We start from the raw sequence: 14,407 nt of genomic DNA, 5'->3' as shown, positions 1-14,407 counted from the left end.
AGCCGATCACCAAGCCCGAGCTGGCCGACGTATGCTGCGGTCCCGACCGGCGCCCGCGTCCCCGCGTCCCTGAACCATGGCCTGAGGAAAAAGTCCGTAATTGCGTTGGTTGCATAGCAGAGTGTCTCAATGCCTTGCAGATGGCAGCACAACATGCTTTCCATTGCATAGGTGGCAGCTCAGCTGCAGCTCAGTCCCCAGATCGTGGCTTTGGGGCCTGGGACGCGGCGGTGTGTCAGCGCCAAACGGCCAAATACTGAGTGATACATCGCACGAATAATTTGACTGTACGGTAAAATTGGATGCACTTCGAGACTGCTTTACTGCATCCAAAACAATAAGAGTCACTTTGGACTGAGTGTTTTGCCAGGAACAACGCTGAACACGGTGTGCTTTAGAGTAGGTACTGCTCTGCCTTAGCTTTTCACAAGTTTGCATCACTGTTTTACATTGAGCCTTACAGTTATGACAAGGAAGGTGAATTGGTGGTAACAGTACCTCATGTTTTTGAAGACGCTTTCTCATGCATCTGCCAGGTCACACATCGGTAGCGTTGACACATGAAGGGCGAACTCAAAGGAAAGGTATTTTCCTACGCTGCACTGATAAGAGCTGCCAGATCATTTGGCAGCCTTGGCAGTTGTGGTGCGCTGCTATTCGCCGCCGGCCAGCTCGCTTGCTTCGTCGGTTGCGATGTCAGTCGCGAAAATGGGTTCACTCGCGAGAGGTGTGCTGGTGAGGCAGGCGTTCTCCAAGTGTGGCCGACGGCAACATAAGAAACTACTCGAGAAATATGGCTACGGCTGCCTATCCTCTTGTGCGCGACTGGAGCAGCTCAACACCCAGGCTCCCTTCGACGAAAAAACGGTGACAGATATGATGCATAACAGGGATCCTCAGCCAAGGTTACGATTGACGGAGGAAACTGCGAGGAGCCTGGCTAAAAACTTCACATCTGAGGATAGGCAGTTGTTGCTGAAGGAAATACAACAAATCAAAGGCGATGAAGCAATCAGAGAGTTCTCAGGTAAGCCTTGTTTGATGGGGTTGAATGTGTGGCCTGTGGTGTAAAACCACCTGTTAATGAATGCATTAGAATGAGCTCTAAATTCTGAGTGATAACCAACTTTTATGTTAATGTGGGATTTTAAGAATTGTTGCAATCAAACATTTTTGTTGCTTTGTCATTCAGTTTTCATCAATAACATTGACGTTAAAAGATAGGTGGTCATTTGCAAGCGTTCCTTCATAATCTCTTCTCATTCTGTGCAATGTTTTGACACTATGAGACACACAATTTGCTGGATTGCTTTTGTGACATCTGTCAGTAGTGCTAGTTTGTATTTGTACCATTCAAGGACATTTGATTTCCTAACACTGCAGTGCATTTACCACAGGTCCATTGGGCAGACTTCTGCTAATCAGAACGCCTTGGCGAAGTGTCAACAAGCTGCTAGGTTAGCCTGCCTGCTGGAAATATTAAAGCTGCACTGTTCAGATGAATACTGACATAGTTGACTAGACCATTTTATTTTTCAACTAACTGTGTGTCGTGATGCAAATGTGCAAGGTGTACCAAGCCTAATATTAATGTTATACTTCTAGAATTGTTTCACATCTTTGTGAATGGTAGAGATACTCATGAACTAAAGGAACACATTATAAATATGGCAATTATTTGTAACATTCAAGGCAGAAGTTAATCTCCTTTTGGCACCTTAAAATAAAAGAAAAATCATGCAGTTACAAAGTAAATCCCCATGAAATTTACAGAATGAAAGAGGTGAACAGTTCTTAGATGTGCATGTGGTTTACCAAATGGAATATCATTTGATTTTGATAACTTTTCTAAACATTTTAATGCATCATTAATGCTTGATTTGATCATGTTACTGGCAAAATTAGATACCATTTCATTTTATACACACAGCCATTATGAAGCATTATCCAATGACTATCATGTAATAAGCATGTAAAAGACATCATCTTTTAAGCAATTATCTGGCTCTCTAGTTTCACTTTCAAAATGCCAAAGTTTCATATGAAGACAGATGATGAGTATTGACACCAGGCTCCACTTTTGCATGACAAGATGATCATGTGAGTTACATAAAGAAATTTACATTACACATTTACTCATTTTGTGAACTAATAGTCTCCACTGACAGGAAGTGCCCTGCAGGTTGTCTGAGTCTGAATGCTGTGATCATTGGCTACCCATTATCAGTTTGTGTGGCACTGCTGGTAACACTGAGTTGTCTCTCCGACAGGTAGACACTTCACTCACCCTGACCGCCACAGGTTGTTGTAGTTTTATTATACATGCTTGGTGGTTGAATGCTGCCTGTTTGTTGTATTGACTTATGCAGTGCCCATGGTATTGAATGTTTGTCAGTCATGTCAGTGTCTTCCAGCATTGTGGTTATGTTTGTACTGTCTAAGGGTTTTAGGGGTATCTACAATAGTAGAGCATGCATTTTCTCAACTGCGTTTGCAATCATTTATCATGAATTGTTGCATGACTATTGGTGGTGACTGTTGGCTCCTATCTTCCTCAGGTATTGGTCTGGTATCAATGTGGCTAGTTGTTGTATACCTGTACCTCCTATCAGGTCTAACGGTATATTGTGGCTGTGCCTGTGCCAGGTTGTGTCATGTTCTAGATCTTTATTCCACTGGTCGCGCACTGTGCACAGTATCTGCACCACTGTATCCGCGTGTTTCGTGGACCTGCCTGCGGGCCCGCTCGCGCCCCGCACCGTAGTGACCCCGTCGCCACGCCGCTGCCCTAGGTTCCCTGGCCAGTCTGCGCTGGCGAAGTCGGTTCGGCCGGCCGGCCAGCGTGGGCACTGCCGACCCCACCGGCCGCTTCTGCCTCATCCCCAGCAGCTGGCTCAAACAGCGGCTCGGTGAGTACCAGCGCGTGCCGCGGACCACGGGCAGGACACGGATCACCCCGGGGAGAGGTAGGGCGGCGGTCGCAGATCGATCGACGAGTGAGGCGAGATATGGGGAGCTGTAGTGACAATGAGAGACGGGATGTATGGGAGGAGAATGAAATGTGCGGTAGGAAACGCAGTTGGGGTCGCATCATGCATGTTTGGCGTCCGTGGGAACGAAGCGTGTCTAGTAGTGGTAGCAGGATATGGCTATATTATGGAGATATGATACCAGGTCATTGGGAGTGCCATATGATGTTGTGGGAAAAGTTGGAACGACGAGGCTGCGTTGAGCGTTCGAAATATGACGTAGAAACTGCTTGACCTAGGAGGGCTAATAATGCTAGATTTGACGAAACGAATAAAACCACGCTTCAGCTAAACAATGTGAGAACGTTGCGATAGCGTTCCATACGAGCTCCTTCGTTTTATTACGACTTTAAATGTATCTTCCACTAAATTCTTGACTCAGATTATGCATGCAAAACATCCTGAAATTGAATTGACGCGTCCGTACCGAGATAAGCGGAGAGAACTTCAGAATTGTCTGTTGTTTGTGCGAAACTCGAGATGGCCGACTCTTGAGTAATGTGCACACATGTCACCTTGCGTTACTAGACGAGAAAGAGCAGTGTGGTGAGATATTTGAGGCTTGGCATTTAACAGCGCTGTTTGGCACTAGTCGGACCTGCTTACAAATAGCTCGACTCAGCGAACACTGATGTCAGAGTAACGCACAACATCGCCTGTGTTCCTGGAAAAACTACCATTAGTAGGTGTAGCCCGTGACAAACGTCCGACAGGTGGAGGCCCGGGATAGCGCACAGCACGTGCGAAATGACTCACCCCGTCCCCAAACCTGGCACGCGTCCCGGGCTCGCCAAAATCGGGGACAGTGTCATCTCCTGGTGCGATTGAAAGCTTTCATTGCCACCTGCCAAGTCGAACTATGTCATGGCCCAGCGATCAAAGCTCCAGCTCAGCGTCTGTTGTTCCGGCCTTCTATTTCCGACATCCCGATTCACCTCTCTGTGTGTGTATTTCTCCTCCCCGCTGCTTCAACGTAAACACACCGGCTGCGAGCCGTCCCCGACCCAGTCCTGGGTTTATTTCGGCACATATCGCCACCCTGCACGCACCAGGTGTGCGTGCAGAGCAGTCAGTGGTCGCCGCGGCGACGTCCCGACCTTCACCCAGTATTGCGAGGCTGCATCGGCGCGCGTGTCAAGCCACTTGCCAACATCCTGTCTGTGCGATTGAAAACACGCTGGCCCACTGGGCAACCGGCCGGATCGGGTGAGGTGGGCCGTTTCGTCACGCGCTGCGCTTCCTGTGTTGTGATTGAGCCGTCGGCAAGACGCGGAGTGGGTGGGGGTCTGGCGAGGGTTGAAAGGATGATGGGTAGAGATAGTTGCAGGTTATGTTTGATGAGCGGGTTACAGGGATTAATAGGATTTATGTTCTCAATGTCACAGCATTTAATGGTTTTGACTCAATGTTGGCTGTGAACTCCTATAGCTCCTATAGCTGACACCTATAGCTCTTGGGTGATAAACCTGTTGCTCTTTTGAAATTAAAGAACCGTTACACGTAGCCAGTATTGTGAAATGAATATAACTAAGAGTTAAGAGGCAATATCTAACCGTTCGATTTCAAATAAACACAGGTGCTTTTTAAGGGGTGCGTATTATTTAGGCCAGGGTTCATAATGTCCAGGGTACGATGTGTCCAGTGCTCGAAATGGCCAGTGCCTTGAACTGGCCAGTGTTCATATTGTCCAGGGTTTGCATGGTCCAAATGTGGCCAACTGGCTGCAGATAGGGTAAATTCAAAGAGGCCAGGGTTCATAATGTCCAGGGCACGATGTGTCCAGTGCTCGAAATGGCCAGGGTTCATAATGTCCAGGGCACGATGTGTCCAGTGTTCGAAATGGCCAGGGTTCATAATGTCCAGGGCACGATGTGTCCAGTGTTCAAAATGGCCAGTGCCTTGAATTGGCCAGAGTTCATAGTGTCCAGGGATTACACAGTCAACCAAACCAAACCAAACCAAACCTAACCTAACCTAACCTAACCTAACCTAACCTAACCTAACCTAAGGTAATAATGTTTGCCTACCGGGGATAAGGAAATAGTTTCTCGCATGAATAGATTGCAAGCAATAGTAAATCAAATATTTTTAGGTTAAGTGGTTATGCATCAGGCTTCAGGCCTTCGGCCTGAAGCCAGATACATAACCACTTAACCTAAAAATATTTGATTTACTATTGCCTGTAATCTCTCCTAAGGCATTGCCTTCGGCACTGCACTGCTTCGCATTGAGCTGGTTCCGTGTTTTTACATAATGACGTCACTTTCAATGACTATGTAATCCCTGGACATTATGAACTCTGGCCCATTCAAGGCACTGGCCATTTTGAACACTGGACACATCGTTCCCTGGACATTATGAACCCTGGCCATTTCGAACACTGGACACATCGTGTCCTGGACATTATGAACCCTGGCCATTTCGAACACTGGACACATCGTGCCCTGGACATTATGAACCCTGGCCTCTTTGAATATACCCTATCTGCAGCCAGTTGGCCGCATTTGGACCATGCAATCCCTGGACATTATGAACTCTGGCCTATTCAAGGCACTGGCCATTTCGACACTGGGCATATCGTACCCTGGACATTATGAACCCTGGCCAGAATGAATGTTCCCCCTTTTTAAGACTACGCAGTACGCATGTTCCTGGCTATCTTGCGATTTTCCTTCTGGCTGCATTTCATCCAGTTTAACCAAGTGCCGTTTGCTATTCTTAGATTTGCTGCACTAATCAGAAACATATAATTTTGGATGATTTGAGCATACACCTAATGCAAGTCCCAACATTTACCAATCTCAGCCCACCTCAGCCTAACCAATTTACATTCAGTCCATCTACCGATATAGCTCAGTTATGGCTCATAATACCTCGTAGAGAGTGAACGTTCCAGTGGTAAATGGCTCGATTTGTAGCTGTTATGACTGCCCTGATGCCATCTGGATTTTGGAGAGATATGATGGCAGCACATTTTAAAATTATTCGAGCACCAAACGAACACGTCTCATCGCCAGATCTATGCCTGATCCGACGAATTGTGTCCCAAAGCAAGAGTTGAGCTCTCATCTTGAATCATCAGATATTTACGTATTATATATCTGCGTATTATATATCTGCGAAATGAATTACGAAGCGTATTCATTTCGTCACCTTACGATATGGGTACCCCATAATCGAGGCTCGCAGTTCGTGCCCAACTTACCCTCCGACCACCCATGCTAATTCGAAGGCAGCATTGTTTATCAAACGGCGTTCATTCAAGGCCCGCCGGCGCTCTGTTGAGGCGGAAGCGCTACCAGATGCCTGGCGACTCTGAAGGTCGTCATTTAACCCTGTGTGGTGGCGTACCGTCATGGTTTACTCGCTAAAACAGTCGCCAAAGTGTTGATTGAAAACACGCTCTGTAGAGGGCTATGCTAATGCGGTTTGTGCTGATTAAATATTCCGTTTGCTAGTGTTATTGGCTGGTGGTTGAAGTGCGTAGTAATTGATTATCTGATGTTGTGAAGGCGCTTAGCCTTAATTCGTATGGTATCAGCCTAAAGCTCTACGATGTCGATTATACGCTGTAGTTTGCCACGAACCTAAGTTCTCCAACTTGCAGACGAATAGTACTCAGTAGGTAAGTACTTCGCGCGAATGCGGACCTCGTCTCACCTTCATGGCATGAAGTTGTGCTTTCAATTGCGATGGGACACATAACCGAATCCCCTTGAGTTCTAACATGCTCCGATCGCTCGGGAAATGCCTGTCCAATCATCATTCAACTGCATATGACCTTCAATAATTCAATGATATGGCTGTTGCGTTTCATCCCACAGCTGAAAATTCAATTCCTTTCCGCTCTGCCAGTGACGCGAAACGGGAGTCTAAATAGCTTTCAAGTAACATAATACAACACTTTATGACCGGAACAGAAGCTCGCACTCGGGATAGGCGACCTCCCACTCTCAGACTTTCACAGCGCCGTGCAGATATCTGCTCCGCCGCCGCGGCTCGAGCTGCGTCCTCCGCTCGTCTGTGACGTCATCGGGTCGTGTGTGACGTCACGACGGACAGCCCCGCTCCGGCGACCTTGCCTTCTCGGGAGAGCGGCGTCGCCACGCGCCGTGCCACCCTGCGATCAGCTGAGCGGGCCCCCAGGGCTCAGAGAGAGTGCTGTGCGTAGAAGAGCAGCGGGCAGTGACCTCACCGGCCACGAGGTCGTTCTCGCGGTATGCGTCATGCGTAGGTATGGCGGTATGAGAAGGGGGATTTCAGAACATTCTGGTGGATTTCGGTTGAACTTGTGGAGGTGTCATGACTTGGGCCGGGTCATGCGTGGATTGATTCCATATCGACCTGGGTCCGAGTGCGTCACGAGCTATGCATGCTCCCTACTGTATACCCTAACTAAGCTCCCTGCTGAGCCATTTGCACGACACGGGCTGCAGTGGGGCTGCCTTTCGTGTCTCTTATGTATTTCAACGGGACTTGGCGCTGGCGGTGGTTTGTAGATGATGACGTGAACATTTCGTCTATGTAGTGTCTACGCTTGAATGCTGTAAGACCGTCCTCCCAAGGTGTGTATTTCGGCCAGTGCTGATAAACACAGACTTTCTGACTATCTCAGTTGATGCTGGTTTTTGCATCACCTCACACAGGGTAATAGTGGGAAGTATGCGTGATATTAAAGCTGATGTATCTGTAGTGGACATGCTACAGTATCATACAAACACTCGACACGAACCTTTTATTCGGCACGATACTCCATGATTGCCCACTCGCACGCTATGACAGGCCTGTTGCTGATCGCCATCGTGCTTTGATGAGAAAATTCTTATTTCCGAGGATTTCCGCGCTCACAGGCGTGAGATCCGAGGACGCGGAAAATATGCGTCTGTTATTGACTAGAGCGACACGTTTCCTCCGTCTCCTATCTTCTTAAGTCGGCCGATACGTCGAGTGCTCCACTCACGCCGCGATAGGATGCCACACATTTCCGTCTGTGAGAAGCGAGTCCAGAAATGCTGCTTTTGACGACAGAAAGCTCCATTCAAGCCTGACTTCTCGTGAGCACCTCCTACCTCTCTCGATCTTGCGATTCTCGCCATCTTGCTTTGTGTCGTCGTTGTGGTTTTGTCTTCTTATTGCGCGCTCAAATTATGTCTCAGTGACCGTTCTCTGCTTTGTAACTTGAAGATGGAGTGGTTAACACTGACTTCGCCCGCTTTCCTTTCCCGCATCACATTTCCACTCAGACCCCGGCTTTTATTTTACCATATTTCCATTTTCTCTCACACAGACACGTTCTCGCGCTCTGTTTCATTCTCCTTTTCCTCGTTCTTGTCATGTGTCTCTGTTCGAACTCCGAAAACTACCGCACTCCCATTTCCATCGTTTACCCTATTTCCGATTCCGTTTCTGTTGCTGCGTACTCTTCTATGTATTTTCCTTCGTCACCTCGCGTCGCTCGTCCATCTCCCACCTGCCACCGCCTGCCGACGCCGCTCGTTATTGGCACGGCCGATCGCCGCCGTGTTTACTCGCTGGGGGCTTGGCTATCTGTCGGTGTTTTCCTTTTCGCTTCGTCATCTCCTTCTTTCTGTATTATTTCTTTTACTCCTTCCTTCGTCTTCCTTTTTTTCTCTCTACCTCCGCAGTGCAGTTGAGTGCAAACATATGCGTGTGATCACCGTGACCCCAGCGATCAAGACCGCCTGTTTCGCTTGGCAGTGTGTGCAAGGAACTAATTGCATCGGCAGGGCGACATTCCGAGTGCGTGCGCCAAGTGGGCCAAGGGCGGTTCCGGTGGCATGCTTTGGCAGCTTTGCGCAGAAACGCAGCTGGGAGGGAGGCGAGGGGATGGAAGGCGCGCGCTGCTCGGGTGCGTCGCGGGCCCAAATTTGGACGCGTTCTGTAGAACCGGGGAGATGGAGATGGAGGCGGGACGGAGAGGCGCTCGCCGCTGCTCGTCCGGTCATCGGAAGTCGTTAAAATTCATGGAAAGCGGCATTCTTTTCCCACAGAGCCCACTGAGTTTGATAGAATGGGATCTTTATGGACACTGAACCAGCGCTGCTTTTGTTTCATGGTGCCGTAGGCCAGTTTGACCTGTTGAATATGGGCTTTTGCTGTTGCATATCAGTTTTGCATCACAATATCGTCACCAGTGCAGTGGTCCCATCCTACAACTTTTCCTCGAGGCTCATGTCCACCGTTGGCGGTATGGCTCCACGTTCCCGACATTTCACGCGCCGTATGCTATTTGCACGTCTGTGGTCCCTCATGGCCGCCGTGTAAGTGGCTGCCGCTGTCGGGGCAGAGGTACCCATGACGTGACCGGCATCGGTCCCGGGTTCTCGGTACCGGCCCCGCGGAGAACAGAGCCCGGCATGCACGACCCGTCTCTGGTCTCGTGCATTCTCCAGCACCCTCCTCTCGGTCGTTGCGGACTTGCCGGTGCTCCGGGGAGGATCAATACCCGACCGGCTCGTACCCGGTGTTTTGCGCAGAGCAGCCGGAAGCCACAACGCCAGTTAGTTCCCAATTTGTCGCTAGTGCAGCGGCTGGATAGCGGCGGAAACTGCGCGTCTGAGTTTGATCCGCCGCCTTCCATCGCTGCCTCTGATGTGTTCGAGGTGGTGTTAACAACCGAATTGGAATCGGATTGGTCTCTCTACTGAGAACAGTGGCCCACCAAGGGAATTTGTTCGCCTCTGGCTGTTCACGGGCTGAACCTAATGACTGCGGTTAACTTTCAAAGCCGTCGTAAACCTCTGGTAACTCAGGGCTCTGAAGTTCATCAGCTCTTGGCGGGCCAGCCGACCCTATTCACCGCCACGTTAGTACTGCTTAGATAACTGAGCCCCAGAAGCCGCGGCGGGATGCAGTAACGACGTTTTGGCGTTGTTTGCAGACGCAGGCGGCGTCGTTGGCACGGACTCTGTTGTCGTAGTTGCGCCAGTGGGGCTTGAGTTGCGCCGCCTGTTGCTTTTGGCGTTATTCGCGTCGTTTAGCCATCAGCGAGCGGGAAACGCTATGATGTGACTGCCAACAGAACAGAGAAATGAACCTGGGAAGCCAGCTGGGAGAGACCGTGCCCTCTTTTACTTTCGCTTCTCATGGCTGTACCTTCGTTCGAATAATGTAAGAGCTTTTTTTACAAAATCGTATCCACAGCTTTGGGTTGCTGAAGTTTCTGAGTTTTCCCACCAAAGTCTTTTACGGCTTATTGATTCCCGGCTGGTTGGCGTCGTTAATCAAATTCCAGCGACTTATTGGCTTCTATAGCAACACAACGACGCTATCCAAAATGTTGGCGTGAATTATAGGCCCATATATCACCAAGAAAGAAGCGAGAATGTGCACTTAGTTCTATTCAAGGCGTAGCGGCTTAAATGTGGTAGGGACTGGGTCGTTCATTGAAGGCGGAAGTGAACAGTGTTTCATTTTAAAGTCATTAGTTTAGGGAAAGTGCTTGTTCTATTTATTGTTAATGAATTGCTGGACGTGGTATTTCGATGGTGATGGCCAAAATAGTCACCAAATGCCTTCTAAAGTACATTACATTAGCTTTAATGATAACTATTGCAAAGAGTTGCAGGATGTGGACCTGGCGAAATACAAAGCATTTTCTGTAGATGGGTCGCCGGGAGGTCAGGTAACTTTATACTGAACTTTGGTTTGCCGTCAGCTCCATCCACTACGGGTCTGGGAAAGTTCGCGGCAAAGTTCGGTCGTTAGTGGTGATTTCGGCCGGAGTTCGGTCTGGGAAGTTGTTTTTTGTCCTAGCAGATATGTTGTGGAGTGGGAGATATTGTGGAGCAAAAAGACACACGCTCTCAAGGTTTCTGCAGTAAACACACCTTAACTGTTTCTTCTATTGGTTACGTTTTATTTTTTCTTCATACATTTGACTCGAATTTTGAATGGACGGATTGACAGTGCCGGTGTCCAGGTTAAACGTAGCTTGTTGCCCTTATTTATCCCTTTTCTTCACCCAAATTCCCTGCAAGTCTGCGGTCTGTGCGCTGTTGGTGAACCGATGGGCTGCTTGATACTCAGCTCACGCCCAATCTTTGCTCATCAATCACCAGTTGTTGAGTGGAAATGCATGGCGGATGCTGCTGCTCGAATGCCAAGGGCATGTCAGTTGCGACAGGACGAGGCTCTCATGGCTCTGGTTTGTCTTATCAGTCCACCAGAAGCGTTTGCCTGCTCTGAGAGCGCATTTTCTGTTTCATGTTTGGGCATTCAGTAATTTAATAGCGAAATGCATATAGGTATTATGCATGCTCCCAGAAAAACTTGCTCATTTAAAGCCACTTTGCACGATGAAAGTACGAAATGGCGATGGACCGTTCCACATGTTGATGTGTTTGAATAACTTTGAATTAAGATTGGATGAGGCTGATTAAACAAGCGGAAAGTGACGCTGAAATTAGGCGCAGACCATAGCTGCCATGCCACATCACATCCTATTCGCTCCGCCAATCCCAACTCAGTCATTACCGCTTTCAACGATTTAAACAATATTTTCTCCCATTCCCTAACAACCGTGATTGCGCATACCTATTACCTAGTGCTCCCATTCAATCGCATTCAACCCTACCCGATTCATTCCCAACATTTCGAAGTACCTACCATCGCAGTCGGGCTGCGGCCAAACCGAGCTGCTATGTACGTTGGGCGGCTGGGGTGGGCGGATGTGACTCACTGTTGGCACGCCTCTCCTGTGAAGATGCCGGCGTCCCTCCGACACTGGAGAAGAATAGCTTGATTTGGGGCTCGAATAGAGGGAGCGGAGGATGGCCAGCACGAGGAGGGAGGGAGGGGCAGAGGGGTGGGAGGAGACCCGAGTCGTGGCGCGGTTGACGACCCGGGTCCAGGGGGAGGGGACTGGGCTTCGGCCGAGGCGAGATAAGACACGCACAGTACACAGGCCGCAAAACAGGTCGGGCAGTCCAAGGCGCGCGCTCAGAGGCGGCGGACAGTGCGGTAGGGTGGAAACGAAGCGACAGGCTGTGGAAAACGATCCCCTCCCACCCTCCCCAATAGCAACTTTCAATCCAAAAATACCGTCCTATAGACACACTCGTCGTCGGCCTAAGTCTTGTTATCGATCATGATATGAACGATAACGCGGGCGTCTTGATATCGATCATGATATGAACGATAACGCGATTTGGGTGCAGACGGCCATTAACAGCCAATACTGGACAACAGATCTGGGGAGCGTACGGTATGAGACACCCTAATCAGTAATAGGGCCCACCTATTCGACGGTATGTGTTGATGACGTGGCGCTGTTGACCAACTCCTTGCTCGTGAGTTTGAGCACTACCGGTCTACTGGCGTGTCTCACTCGGTTTATCCTCGGTATTCCAAGAACGTGACTCGTCATGTGAACATGTCGCGAATGCATGACCTCAGTGCACACGGAGCAGAGTTACTGGTGTGAAACGCCATGACCTCTGTATCTGTATCAACTCCCTGACACACTGACACGCTCGATGGCACATGACACCTTTTCCCACCGCCACTGCCACCTCCACAGCCCGACTACCTCCTGGAATACCACTACGCCAGTCTGGCCTGGCACCTTCTCACTCCATCCTGACAGGCAGCCTTCTCCAGTCGGACCTGCAGACACGCAGTGAGCCAGTCAGTATGCGTGGTGAGTGGTGACCCTGAGCTCCTCATCAGACGGTCATCCGGAGGCTGGAGTGTAGCAGCTGGCCGGTAGCCACTGAATCAGTGTCGGGAGCAACCGAGTAACCTTGGCGTGACGCCAGTCTGTCTGTCAGAGAACTGACCCAGACCTGGCATTGGTGTGTGCGTATGATGTTGGAGAGGGCTTCTTCAGAGAGGTGACGTTTGGTAGCCTCACGTCACTCAGTGCTGTCTCAGCTAGCCTTGGGTTTTCTCAGGTAACCTCGGGATGTCTCGTGGTGTAGCTTCAGGGCATGTCACCGTTTGAGTACACGAGGTCACGACCTCGCCCTGTAAAGGGACGAGCCTTGGACGAGCCAAATCTTGACCAGCGTTCTGGCACCTGGGCTGGGGGCTCAACTATCGAATCTATGGAGTAAATCGGGAGGCCATGTCCAGTAGCCTAGTTACGACCAGTTCGAAGCTACTGTTCGAAATTTGAGTATAGGTTTGCGAAGTGTCTTATCATTTCCGAGTGGATCTTTTTCCTACTTTGAAACACAAACGGAAGGACATGCACATCGCACATGAACTGAAGCATCTAAGGACGGAAGGACGGATGCACGAAGTCTGGCTGATGCAAGCCTTCCTTGGGCTGACTGCCCAGCTGCCTTGTGTCTGGTCCAGACGCTCTAGGAGTCCCACACCCGCCGCTGCCCCCCCCCCCCCGATCATCATATCATAAATACGGACACCTCCCCGGGCGCGTCAGACACTCAGCTGATCGCCCCGCGAGCTTAGCACCCGACGTCGGGGGATCGTTCATGTGCGACCCATGGCGGGATGGATAGCCGCAGCAATATAAGGTGGCGATATTAGGAAGTCAATAAGATATGGTGGAAAGAATAGGCGGGGAAGTCGTATTGAGATGAATATGAACTTGCATTGCAATGATGAAGGAAGTGATCCAGCATTGCCATTTTGTATTCATATATTTGTCACTTTTCGTTCGTTCATCCGGCGCCTGCTTTTTCCTACCGCAATTACCAAACATTCGCCTCCGTCTCCTCCCGTCTCCTCTCCTCTCCTCTCTTCTCCTCTCCTCTCCTCTCCTCTCCTCTCCTCTCCTCTCCTCTCCTCTCCTCTCCTCTCCTCTCCTCTCCTCTCCTCTCCTCTCCTCTCCTCTCCTCTTCTCTGCTCTGCTCTCCTCTGCTCTGCTCTCCTCTCCTCTCCCATGTCCGTCTCACATCTCATCATTTGCCTGTCTCCGAGGGACTCTCGGCACAGCGCCGTAATGAGAACCTGTCATCCTGCCGGCGGCTCTGTCTCGGTCTGGACACCGTGTCGTCTGTCGATGTCATCATCCCTGGAAGCTGCAGGGCGCTGTGTACCCAGCCCGGGGAGCGGTGTAGCGCCGCTGGCTACGGACACAGATTGGGAATCCGGCTGGTTCGATGGCGTCGGTGGTTACGGTCTGGTTACGGCTCGCCGAAAAGCCGGCTGGCAGCCAGGATTTCGGTGTTTATTGCACGGTTTATGTTTAGGCTCGGCAGCTTGAGGGCTGGACTGCCCGAGAAGATGGGACATTCCCTGTGACGAGTTGTTTAAAGGCCCAGTCATCGTCCGTACCTACTACGTATAGGAGACCGTCGTGTTGTCTCCGACTACGCCAGTTGTATTCGGCGACGCCCACCCCCAAACCGACACTATTCAGTCAGCATTAGTCGGTGAGCCACATGTGC

General features: G+C 50.0%; 1 protein-coding gene across 2 annotated transcripts in view; it reads left to right on the top strand.

Moving 5' to 3' along the window:
* The first annotated feature begins 654 nt into the window (after nt 1-654).
* The window catches only part of LOC122366379 (transmembrane protein 65-like), a 29,448-nt gene continuing 15,695 nt past the window's right edge, over nt 655-14,407 (top strand). Inside the window, exons 1-2 of one of the 2 annotated variants that reach the window (XM_043338586.1) lie at nt 655-1,027; nt 2,793-2,909. In XM_043338586.1, coding sequence (XP_043194521.1) covers nt 694-1,027; nt 2,793-2,909 — 451 coding nt within the window. In that variant the 5' untranslated portion in view covers nt 655-693. The remainder of the gene's footprint in view (nt 1,028-2,792; nt 2,910-14,407) is intronic. The other variant, XM_043338587.1, reaches the window with a different exon arrangement.

The sequence above is a fragment of the Amphibalanus amphitrite genome, unplaced genomic scaffold (genome assembly GCF_019059575.1).
Source record: "Amphibalanus amphitrite isolate SeventyFive unplaced genomic scaffold, NRLGWU_Aamphi_draft 000801F_arrow, whole genome shotgun sequence".
NCBI classification, from domain to species: Eukaryota; Metazoa; Arthropoda; class Thecostraca; order Balanomorpha; family Balanidae; genus Amphibalanus; species Amphibalanus amphitrite.
Note: the sequence above shows the minus strand (reverse complement) of the source record. Positions and strands in the feature narration are given on the sequence as shown.